The sequence below is a fragment of the Myotis yumanensis genome, unplaced genomic scaffold (assembly GCF_028538775.1).
Source record: "Myotis yumanensis isolate MYYU_CA2020_CCGP unplaced genomic scaffold, mMyoYum1.0.hap1 SCAF_1, whole genome shotgun sequence".
Lineage (NCBI taxonomy): Eukaryota > Metazoa > Chordata > Mammalia > Chiroptera > Vespertilionidae > Myotis > Myotis yumanensis.
The window spans coordinates 206,622,729-206,635,698 of NW_027223752.1; the positions used below are offsets into that span (position 1 = coordinate 206,622,729).

Below are 12,970 nucleotides of genomic sequence, written 5' to 3' on the forward strand. Positions count from 1 at the left end.
TCCCTGCCTCTGTTTTTGTCAGGATGTGGAGCCTCTGTCAGCTTAGGTTTCTGGTAACTTCTGTGAGCAAAGTCCATTGCTGACCACGATGGATATGCACATGAGTGAGAAATAAAATATTGTTTTAAACGGAGAGTTTTTAGGTTGTTTGATACTGCAGAATAGCCTAGCCTAGACTGACTGATATAAGCTTAAACTCTGGAAGTCTTTGGATGTTTCTGGAAATTAGCATTCAGTTGTGAAACACAATGCTAGTATTAATAACCCAGATTGAAACACTTAGAAAAAAAATTCTTGGTTTCAGGTTAAACAGAGAGAAAATTGCCTTTTTACTCATTGTTGTATCTTTTCTTTTTCTCCACATCTTGTGGTTTGTTTTTTAGCAGTAGTTTGGGTTTTAACTGACATAGACACATCCCAGTATATTTATTTTTACCCTTTCTTTACCTTCAGTGCGCACATTGGTTTTATATTAGTGTTAGGGGACATGGTCAAACTGACTATTGCCTTTTAAAAAAATTACTTTATACATTTGTACTCCATTATCTTTTCATATAGTATTATGCAAATTATTGAAAATTATCATCTATGAAATAGAATAGATTGTTTGAAGGGCAGTTAATAACATCACCATGGTTTATATAATAAAAATGAAACAATTTAAAAATTGTTTAAGAAAAAAATAAGAAAAAATTAATTTTGTAAATTAAGGATTCCTAAAACTACCACACAGTTAATTTGTTTTTAAGTGAAAATGAAAATGCTTTAAAAATATTGCTGCTGTTGAAATTTATTTCATTTACTAAATAACTATTTATTGAACAAATCTGATTTTATAAATCAGAGGTGTATAGGATTTAAAAAATTAATATCATGTGACTTGACAGGGGACAAATAGAGTAAATGATTTTCCAAGGTTGCTTCATATATATGTTGGTGGATAGTTTTTCATATATGAATGTATTTTTATATGTATGTGTGTGTGTAGAGAGAGAGTCATTATTTTTTACTTTGTTTTTAGGATTTCTACTGTATTCTTGCACAGAGAGTACAAGAACAATATCAAGAAACATGCAGCTTTCTTGGGTATGCATTTCCCTGTATATAATTTTTGCAATTTTAGAGGAAAGTAACTGATATTTGATATTTCTTATTTGAAATTCAAGGTAATCTATAAATGTCTATGGTGGTGAAAGCTAGTAGGGTGTGTGGAAAGGACATGGGCCTTGAAGGCATCTGAGTCCCAGTGTTACCACTTATTAGTTATGTGTTGGGCAAGTTAATACACCTCTTCTAGCCTCAGTTTTTCATCTATGAGATGGACATAATAGTACATTCCTCCATGTTGTAGATGAAATAAGACAGATTTTTTTAAATCTTTGTTTTTATCAGGATACCTAGAACAGTGCCTGAGACTTAATACATGTTCAATAATATTTGTTGAACAAATGAATGATTGAATGATTAGCATAGGTGAAATGGTAAAATGGTTATGTAAAGCCTACCAGTTTGCATCTTTTTCTGGATCTCTTACGCCAGTGGTTCTCAACCTGTGGGTCCCAACCCCTTTGGCGGTCGAACGACCCTTTCACAGGGGCCACCTAAGACCACCCTGCATATCAGATATTTACATTATGATTCATAACAGTAGCAACATTACAGTTATGAAGCAGCAACGAAAATAATTTCATGGTTGGGTCACAACATGAGAAACTGTATTTAAAGGGCCAGAAGGTTGAGAACCACTGCCTTATGCTCTTGTACTGCTCTGTCTATTCCTGAAATACAACCAAATCAGGCAGTGCGGTCATCTGTCAGAAACCAGTAGCATGTTGTGTGTGTGTGTGTGTGTGTTTGCACATGTGCACATGTATGTAGTTCAGAAGTCTGTTCATTTTATGATTTTATAAAACAAATGCATCAGATGAGGCAAGTACATCTTCATGCCTTTAATTTACATGAGATTCATGTGTTTACCACAAATGATTTCAGACCAGTCATATATTGTGCATGAATTAAACTAGACTGTAAGATAAGATGTGGGAACATTTTTAAAAAAACAAGGGCAATAATCACCAAGAAGCTGAGAGCCAGAAAGCTTAAAAGCAGCTCAATTGATTTTTTAATTTCATTTATTTTTGGTTTCGTATCGCAGTATTCTGATAGCTCGTTTATGTCTCCTGATCCATTGGGCTCACTATACCTCAGATTTTCTATTAATATACTGTATTTTAAAACAGTGAAGAGCTGGCTTCGCTCTGCATCCACTATGACGCACAGTGAAGGCTCAGAAGGATGAGAACTGGGAACTGCGAGCCGGTCTTTCTCGGCTGCATGGCCCCTGGTCTCTGCTTCGCTCTGCACACGTGCTCCATTCCTCTTGCTGGCCGAGGACTGGCTTCCTTTGCTGTCTTGGGCATGATGCATCCGAGTTGCCCACAAGTGGTGCCTTTGGCTGACAAGACTTCTAATCCAGCATTCATATCTTGCTGCCGGAGGCTTTCTATGTCCCTCTTCCAAATTCCTGTGAGAAAAACCATCTGATTAGGCCATGCCAGCCTCGGGCCAGCTGTCAGGTTGGCAGGGGTAGCCAGAGGCTAAAACAAACATGGCTTCAGGGCTTGCAGAGGGAAAGTGGGAGGAGCATGACTATTGCCGGAGGCCCAGTACCTGAGGGCATTTCACCGTATTCTTTCAAGAAAGAAATGAAAGGGATTCCATTTTTAAAAATTCATAATAATTGAAAATATTACAAGTTATTATTCTTTAAAACCAGATTTGTTTAGTCAGGTACCTCATCTCCAGAGAATAAAGGTAAAAATCGAGAGGTGTAGAGTGTTACTAAGCCCAGTCTCCTAGGAGGGATTATAAATTGATGACGTCTCAGAATTCTAAAGCAAATTCTGAGAAAAAGCTATACCTAGTGCTGACATTATAAGTAGTGCCCTGAAGTTCCATGGAAAGCTAGCACCTGGAAATTCATTAACAATAAAGGAAGAAGACAAACTTGAAACATTATGAAAGAATAGCAAATATATAAAAATAAACACCAGGTGTGCCTATTAGAGTAGAAAAGGACTGTAGGTCAGGGAAAAATGGGTTTAAAGTTATTTGCCTAAGATAAAAAACCCCCAACATTCATACTCATAATTTTTAAAAAAGGAGATGCTTTAATTATTTTAATTTCAAGAGGCATTCTACGGATGATAAAGAAATACAGCGGAGTTCTTTTGTTTTTGGCTGAATGTTGGTGTTCTGCTGCAAATGTATATCTTGAAGTCCTAACCCCCCAATGCGGCTGAATTTGGAAATGGGGTCCCATAGGAAGTTGAATGAGGCCATAAGGATGGGGCCCTGATCTGATAAAGTTAGTGTCCTTATAAGAAAAGACGCCAGAGAGGTCACTAGTGCAGTCTCTCTCCATCCACGCTCATGCACCGAGGAGAGGCCAGGCGAGGACATAGCGAGAAGGTGGCCATCTGCAAGCCTGGAGGAGAGCCATCACCAGGAACCAAATCAGCCAGCACCTTGACCTTGAACTTCTAGTCTCCAGAACTGTGAGGACATAAATTTCTGCTGTTTAAATGATCTGATCTACGGTATTTTATGGCAGACGAAGCAGACAATGATCTCCTTCAAATCTTTTTTTGTCATGAAATTTGTTATCTACATAGTATTGTTATGTTCTCCATGAATTTTTCCCAGGCCAAAGCATAAAACCTGCACTGTTTCCCAGAGCACTCTGAGTAAGAAAGCTAATGTATTTCTCTTTAAAATGTGTAAATGCTGTCAACATCTTTCCTAAGTCAGAGGTAGATTGCCTCTGGTTGTCCCAGTAGGGTGTATGGGTGAGGAGACTTTACTGTAGGGTATGATGGTCAAAATTTGAGTTAAGGTGGGGTTTGTTTTTTTTTAACATAAATATATTTTTAAAGTTACTACATATTAATGTATCTGTTTGGAAATGCAATGCAAATTTCAAGCCCATAAACCCCACAGCTGCTTTTCTCAGTTCTGCTAAACTGTTTCCTATTGTAGCCAAAATCTGAGCCTTGGGTTACTTTAAGGCACACGGGAAGCCACAGGAATAAAAGGCCATTGCCAGGACATCTCAACAATCCATGATCCTGTCACGTGACTGTCAAGGAACAGGGGGTATATAGCATAGACTTGCTGACTGGCTGGTAGAGGTCCTTAGGCATGGTAAAGTGATTTGATCAGAGACGGGAGTGGATTTTAGCCATAGACTGCTCACTTATTCATATTTTATCATCCAGTGAGCAAAGTTCAAAAGATACATCTGATAAGGCCTTAGTATCCACAACTTTTAATCAGAGGTTGGCCTATAGGCCACTTCTGGCCTGCAGGTCTTTTTTGGTTTGGTTTTGTTTTTCGCTAACATTTAAACACTTAAAGATCACTGATGAAAATCAAGCTTTTTTGGCTTCTTTTTAAAAAAACTGAAGAGCTGGCTGGAACAGAATAAGGTATACCCTTTGAGACAGAGCTCTAGGTCCCCAGTCTCTACCACTCCCTAATGTCTTTTATCTGTCCCATTCCTCTCATTCATAATACTTGTGGGTCATTTGAGATCAGAGACTTTTAAAAAAGTAGCTCTAAACCAACCTTATTTTTTTTCCTCAAATGCCATTGGGAAGCCGTATCAAAACAACAGGCTCAAATACCGTAAATCAGTCAACTTTAGTCATTATTCACAAATAAAATGTGAAAGCGTTCTATTAGAATGGTTGTTAATGTGTAAAACAAACAAACAAACCCATCCCTGGGCAAAAAGAAACAGTCCCTCGAAGAAAATTGAACTTTGCAACTTCAAAAGTAGTATTTGCCTTTCTATTTGATATTTAGAAACATCCCAGATTTTATTAAATGAGGCCTGAGAAGCCTGCTCCTTAGCCACTCTGAGGACTCAGCAATATTGATAGGTGTGGCATGGACAGCCTTAGGGTGTAAATAAAGCCAGGAGAGGACTGACTGGGTAGGGAAAGAAAAGAGAAGGGATGAGCATCATAGGGTTCCATGACCAGTTCTTTTAAAGACAATGTGAAGATTCACTTTTGTTCTGGACTGTTGTTGTTCATTAATCCAGCAGGTGGTGCTCTGAAATGCCAAATAAACCTCAGTCCTTAATTTAAAAAATGACGTTGCTTGAACCTTCCAGTATTGACAGTTATCAAAACTGGAAAGGATACATGCCCGACTACCCTTTATTTGACAATGTATATTATATAACTATATAACATATTTTTATTAGAAGGGTGCAATTTAGGAGGAAAATTGGAGACATTTAAATTATGTTTTCTTAAAATCGTCTTTATACTTTATGAAGTATACATTTTAAAAATCAAGAGACTCACAATGAATATTTATTCCAAAAGAAATCTATGTTTACATATCCATCTCCTAGTTTCCTTGGACTGAAACTGGTCCCTTCTTAGAGCCATCTGTCCCCCAGCCATGTGCCTATTGGAGGCCGAGGAGAGTTCATTGAAAGAGTCATATTTTCTGCGTTCAGCCTGCACTCACAAGACATGCGTTAGCTCCATTCTCCACATTTTGGTCTCTGATTTGGTGCACCTCCACCCTCAGAAGCTGAGGTCTGACCTATTCGCCCCAGCATCCTGCTTTTCCTCTTGGCTGCCTCCAAACATCATTCTCAGATACGTCTGACTTTATGCCCAATCTCATAGCCACTGGAAGTGAATTTAGATTCTGGAAAAAAGCCTCTAATTTTTGGCACAATATAAATGAAAGGGGAAACGTAAGTGACATGAGGAGAAGTATGCATTGGGAGCTGTGTTCTCAAAGATTTGGCATTTAATAAATACTAGAGGCCTGGTGCACAATATTCGTGCACTAGAGGGGGGTCCTTCACCCTAGCCTGTGCCCTCTCTTAGTCCGGGAGCCCGGGGGCCTAAGGCGGCAGTCAGACAGGACATCGTTAGCACTGCCATAGAGGCAGGACAGTCTCCCGCCACCGCTGCTGTGCTTGCCAGCCATGGGCCCAGCTTCTGGCTGAGCTCCCATGGGGGGAGCACACTGACCACCAGGGGGCAGCTCCTGTGTTGAGCATCTGCCCCCTGGTGGTCAGCACCATCATAGTGGGTGGTCGTTCCACTGTTTGGTCAATTTGCATATTAGCCTTTTATTATATAGGATAATTATGACAAACAACAGCGGGAATGGAGCAACATTGCTTTTTAAAAAAATATATATTTTATTGATTTTTTACAGAGAGGAAGGGAGAGGGATAGAGAGTTAGAAACATCGATGAGAGAGAAACATCGATCAGCTGCCTCCTGCACACTCTCTACTGGGGATGTGCCCGAAACCAAGGTACATGCCCTTGACCGGAATCGAACCTGGGACCCTTGAGTCCGCAGGCTGATGCTCTATCCACTGAGCCAAACCGGTCAGGGCGCAACATTGCTTTTTGAAGTCAGCCTGTCCTGAGTTCAAATTCTCACTATCCCACATCTCATCTCTATGATGATGGCAATACAAGATATCCTCTTTGAACCCCAGTTTCCTCTCCTGCATAATGCGGCTAATACCTACCTTGCATGGTTGTTTTGGGGATTAAATAAGATCATGTGTTTAAAGCGCCTAGGTTGGTAGGCTGCCAATCAAATTCAGTGCCCTTTCCTTTCTCTTCCTTACCTTATGCCTGTGCTCCAGCTCAAAATGTGTACTCCAGTGCCACTGACAGGGACACTGCTGTGCTCCCCTAAGCCTTACTCCTGCTGTGGTCATCAGCTCCCACACTTTTCTTATGCTGACCACTGTCTGGGTCCCCACCATCTTGCTGCTTCCAGTTCTTCATTGCCTCCTGCTCTGTGCTCTGAGACAACCTCCTGCTGATGGGGTTTGCTGTGCCTCTCTGTGGCCAGTTGCCTGCCTGCTTTCTGCCCTGGCTACCATCCCTAACAGCATGCACTTGGGGTACATCCTCCACTCCACTGTCTGCAGTGGGATCCCCATTCCTGCTGCTGGGTTAACCTGCCAAATAATTGCCTTCCTTTCTTTTCTCTTTATTTCTTTTTTTAATCCTTACCCAAGGATATTTTTCCCACTGATTTTTAGAGAGAATGTAAGGAAGGGAAAAAGGAGGGGGGGCTGGAGAGGGAGAAACATCGATGTGAGAGAGACGCACTGATTGGTTGCCTCCTGCACCCACCCCAGTGGCGGCCAGAGATTGAACCTGCAACCCAGACATGTGCCCTTGACTGGGAATCAAACCCATGACCCTTCAGTGTGCAGGCTGGTGCTCTACCCACTGAGCTACATGGGGCAGGACATAATTGCCCTCCTTTCAGTCACTGGGCCTGGGGCTTTAGGGATAGAGGTGTCCAGCTGCACTTTGCAGTGTGTGTTTGCCACCTGGGTGTGTGCAGAAAGGTTGTATTTTAAATTGGACTTGGGAGCTGGTCTGTCTCTCCTGACAGACAGCTGGCCTTTACTGGAGGACCCGCAAAGCTGCCTCTGGGGGTGTTGTACCATCATAAAATGTGGGTCCTTTCAGGCAGGAATCCCCCTCAGGAGGGGGGCTGCCATCGCCAAGGTTGTAATAGGAAGTCAGAAAGGTGAGGTGATCATTAGAAGACAGTAAAGAACTCAGAAGTTGTGTCTTCAGAGCAGGTGGTTCAGGCCCCAGGCCAAATACATTGACATAGTAAGTTATTGGGGCCTGTTGAACTGGAAAGCAGCCCATTAGGAGACATGTTACTATTACTGTAGAGGTTTAGTAGAACATTCCTATTTACATATATTTAAAAACCAATTCAATAGTTTCTGGATGTAACTTGGTGCTATGAAGACTTTACTGTTTTGTTAAAAGTTAGTCTCATCAGATTTTACATTAAATCCAAGCATTTAAAATTCTGAGGGGCCCTGACCAGTTTGGCTCAGTGGCTAGAGCGTCGGCCTGTGGACTGAAGAGTCCCAGGTTCGATTCGGGTCAAGGGCATGTACCTTGGTTGCGGGCACATCCCCAGTAGTGGGTGTGCAGGAGGCAGCTGATGGATGTTTCTCACTCATGGATGTTTCTAAATCTCTATCCCTCTCCCTTCCTCTCTGTGGAGAATCAATAAAATATATTTTTTAAAAATAAAATAAAATTCTGAGGGAAGTAATAAACATTGTTTAATAGAAGTATTCTTGTGCCACTTTATTAATGGTAGAAATGGTTGTGAACATCTGCTACTTTTCATAGATAGTGTTACTAATCACAGGTACAGAAATAGTGTAGGAATTGGCATTTGATCAAGTTCTTAATGAAAATTTTATATCCAAAATTTTAGTCTGTTCTCCACAGACAGCAACAACTATCTATAATAATAAAATCGAAATATGCTAATTAGACTGGACGTCCTTTCAGACGACCTTCCAGACGAAACTGGGGCTTCGAGGGAAGCCTGGGTCTGGGTGCCTGCCAGCAGCCGGAGGAAAAACCCGGGTCCCGGGTGCCAGAGGGAAGCTGGTGCCGGCAGCCGGGGGAAGGTAGGCCTACTCTTGCATGAATTTCGTGCATCGAAATTTGAGCAATAAACCAAAATGCTGTTGTCCCAGAGATCCTGACGTCATAGTTTTAGAAAAGCCAAAATAAAATGCTTCAACTTGCCAAAGCTATTTCTTTTAATCTCCTCTAAGAAGTAACTCTATTAACAGCTCTTCAGTTTATTCCACATTGCACATTCTCTCTTTTTAAGAATTCCAAATGCTTTTTTTCTTTGTATATTGCACAAGGAAAATAATCAGATCAGTTTTGATGCTTAAGGTGTTGTTGGTTTTCTTTTAAAGTTTGCTTAATGGGAACATTAAAAATCAATGTAATGGATGGATCTTAGGGGCAAGTGCATCAGGCCAATTTCAGAGTTACACACCGTGATGACAGTCCCCAAATGACAAAGTTAGAGTAAAAGAGAAGAGCCCAGTGGTCGCACAGGCTAGTGTTGGGGGTGTAGAAACCAAGGAGTTTCTCTGTAGTGATGGAACACTTCTATATCCTGATTTGTTGCTAGACTCTACACATGTGGTAAAGCTTCATAGAACAAGAGACGAAAAGAGAAAAGAAAAAATAAGAAAAATGTTTAAATGAAAATCTGAATAAGGTCTGTGTCTGAATTAATAATATTGAAGAACATAATGTCTTAGTTTTGACAATGTGCTAAGGTGATGTAACATATTATTATTGGGGGAAACTGGGTTAAAGATCCATGGGAACTCTGTTCTACTTATACAATTTCTTATGAGCCTTAAACTATTTCAAAAATTATTTTTTTACTCAATGAAAAGAAGTTATTAGATATATGAAGAGTTTCTTTCTTTCTTTTTTAAGTGCCAGAATGTAAGTTCTTTGAGTACTTGTATAAGGCAGTGACACTAAATGCTCTAGGAAAAAAAGGAAGGTTTTTAATAACCCATAGGAATTTTCCAATAATATTTCCTAAACAATGTTTCCTTTCAGTGTTCATTTCTTCTCTCCTCCCAATTCATCCAGTGTCAGCCATTCTTCTATGCTCCTTTGTAATACCTGACAGCTCTCTGCTTCTCTCTTTCTTTCCGACTGTCTTCTATTCTTTGTGTATAATATAATCTCATTATTTCCGAAAAATCCAAAACCAGGTCAGTCACTTCCATTTATAGTTATGGCGTATATGCACTTCTGTGAATTTCTGGAAAGAAGAATCTTAATGAGCAGGGGTAGGTGAGACAGAGAAGAGAATTTGTCTGTATTTATATTTTACTGAATTATTCCTTTGGATGGCAGAGTTATTTACAGTGGCCCCAAGTCCCTATAGGGATCACTTTTAGAAGTGTTCTTCAGGAGACGCGTGGGAAGGAACTGGAATAAACAAAAAATAGGATGGTAATATGTTCTGTAACATTGATCTTGGTCAAAATTAGGTCACACTCAAAATTGCTAATTTTCTCTTTCCAATAAAAGACCTCTTGGTACGAAGGGAGTCAAAGTAGTTTTCCCGAGAGTTGTTTTGGGATTGATGCTTACCTGAATCTTTAGGCCAATGTGATACCAAATCTCAAGACAATAATCCCCAGTTGATTTTTATTCTATCCTTAAAATTAAAAATAAAAGTTGTGGGTGCAAAAGAAGATTTCTGATTAATATTGAAGAATGATCCTACATTGCTTGATTATATAAATACACTTTGGAGAGTCTTGGAAATGGCCTGCTAAATTTAATTTCCTTTATACTTTTAGCCACTCTGCAAAGACTTTGGAAGTTTTGGGGTCAAGGGAAGGCCAGAATAAAATTGTAATTACAGCTACATGGAGTGTCTGTGTGGAATGGAGAAAATGACTTTAAAATTAAATATGACACAAATAAATAATGACCAAGTGGACCCTGGTATCTGCTGGCATCTAATACAGTTGGATGTTGTAGAGTAGTAGTTGTAGAAGATGAATCATGACATTTACATTTATGAGACATTAATCAACCTTTCTAATACCATTCAGGGCCTGCATGTCTTCTCTGCCTTTCATTGAATTTCAAATAAAGGAAAAAATTGCCCTGGTTCTAGTGAGCCTTATAAAAATGAAAGTGTCTCTGGATGAAGTTTTTATTGATTTAGAACTTGGATAGCACCGTCATTCTTTTCTTTCTCACCGGGCATTTTAGAGGTATCTTAGGTGATTCTAAATATCCCAAGTGGTGCTTTGGGAATCCCAAGCATGTAGGCTACTTGAAGGCACGATTTTGTGTGTTTCATGCTTTGTCCCTGGAGCTAAAACAGTGTCTGACACACGTGCTCACTAGCTTTTTGTTGAGTTGAATTGGCAATTTGATGCTGGGAAAAGAACGTTGTCTCTGGAGTCAGACTGACCTTGGCTGGGAGCCTGGCTCTGCCACTGGGGGTGGCCAGGGACACGTTACTTCACTTCCCGGAGCTTCCGTGTGTAAGGTGCTGCCTGGACTAACTGAGAGAGCCGGCATGAAGCACTGCACGTGGAGCCTGGGAAGTACTGATGCTTAGTGAGTGACCGTTCCCATAGTAACTCACATCCAACCCATCCTTTTTCTGCTAGATTTTTTTTTATTTTTCAAAATGCAGTTGTTTCAAAAGGAAGCATTTTCAGAGAAAACCATCATGATTTCTCTGAGGAGTCTCTAGAAGCAGAATTCCTGGGCAGAGGAGCTAACTTCTCCCTGTATTTATTAGCTTTACTGACCCTGAATCAACCAGTCATGTGCACACAGGATCTATCCCAACATAAACATGGAAAGCACCACTTTCTAGACTTCCTCCCACCTTTATTATTTCCACCAACCTTCACATTCATTATTTCCAGGCAGGCAGGGAAATTTGGGTTCTGTGGTGTTTTTGTTTGTTCTGTTTTATTTTCTACTTGTCAAGTAGATTGATGTATAGATCTCTTCGATATCTAAGATAATCCAAGGAGCTAAAAATGCAGAACTTTCTTCTTCCTTGACATTTCAAGGTCTATATATTACACTCCTCTGACAGGTGACTTTTAAGCATTTTAGTCTTTGAGGTTGATTATGAGCTCTCACTATTACTCAGTTGTTGTGGTATGCCTTAAATCCTTCATTTATTTTATTAATATTGTAATCAATTATTGATCACTTACTGTGTGCCTGTGCTTTGTAGTGCTGTAAAGGATAAGTAGGTATAAGAAAGGAAGTTGAGGGTATAGGCTCTATTCTCAGGAAGAAGATAAATATAAAGTAAATTAAAAATATATTGTATTATATGTATGAAATATATTTTATATATAAAATGGCTTGCATAAATAAAGATGTTAAATCACATATTATTATGATTACTGGGTTTATTGTTAAATTGAAGAGACAAAGCTTGTATACATTCGACAACCGGGAAAAATTATTTGGGAATATTTGCATATGCATGGGAGTGTGGTAAACATATTTATATATTATTTTAAAGTGCAAGAAATATCATAAATAGGCTGCTAACATCATAGGCTATACAGCAAAGAGGAAATTACCAGCAAGGGCCAGAAGAAACTAGTGGGTATAAAGAGCTGGTACCCTCTCAGGCAAGGCTCAGAGATGAAAATCACCATGTCCATGGAGAGTGGAAAATTCCATTCTGATATGGGCCTGCAATACTGTCCAAGGAAACTGATCTGAGGGAATCAGGATGCGGGGGTAGGAACTCTGAGGTAGGGAAAGTTCTCCGTAAGGCATGACAGAATCATAGGTCAAGGAGGTCCTTCTGGGTTAAAGGTGACATGGTTAGGGTGACCCTGACAATAACACAAGAAAGAAGGACAGGATTGAGGCTGGCTGCAGTTGGAACTAGAGGAAATTAATTGGGGGAACGGGTTAGCCAAGAGTAGGGACTGTTAGATTGGGAAGTAATGCATTTTGACTTTGATCATTCCTATAGACTGAATGCTTTGTGTCCTGCCAAAATTCATATGTTGAAACCTAATCCCCAATGTGATGGTGTTGAGAAGCCCTCGGGAGGTGGTTAGGTCATGAGGGTGGAGCCCTCATAATGGGTTGGTGCCCTCATAAGGGGCTGAAGAGATCAGAGTCCGCCCTTCCACCACGTGAGGGCAGTAAAAACACAGCCTCTGTGATCCAGGAAGTGGGCTCTCCCCAGACACCAATCTGCTGGCACCTTGACCTTGGGCTTCTCCAGCCTTCAGAGCTTTGAGAAATAAATTTCTGTTGTTTATAAGCCACCCAGTCTGTGATATTCTGTTATAGCAGCCTGAATGGACTAAGACAATCATAGAATGAAAAACAGAAATTACAGCTGCTTTTAAAAATTAAAATAATAGCTTGGAGTATCCTTCTAAATTCTGATCAGTTTGTTTTCCTCTCTCAACAGGAGCCTCCCATTATTCTTCTCATGGCCAAAAGAAAAGATAGACTTTCTGGTCCACTGTTCTGTACGCCGTTACTACAGGTTATGTTGTTACATTTTGTATCCTAAGC

General features: G+C 40.1%; 1 protein-coding gene across 1 annotated transcript in view; it reads left to right on the top strand.

Annotated features, from left to right (window-relative positions):
- LOC139007190 (cyclic nucleotide-binding domain-containing protein 2-like) overlaps nt 1-12,970 on the top strand; it is a 71,114-nt gene that overhangs the window by 36,935 nt on the left and 21,209 nt on the right. The window contains exons 7-8 of the mRNA XM_070410351.1: nt 1,022-1,086; nt 12,864-12,941. Coding sequence (XP_070266452.1) covers nt 1,022-1,086; nt 12,864-12,941 — 143 coding nt within the window. The remainder of the gene's footprint in view (nt 1-1,021; nt 1,087-12,863; nt 12,942-12,970) is intronic.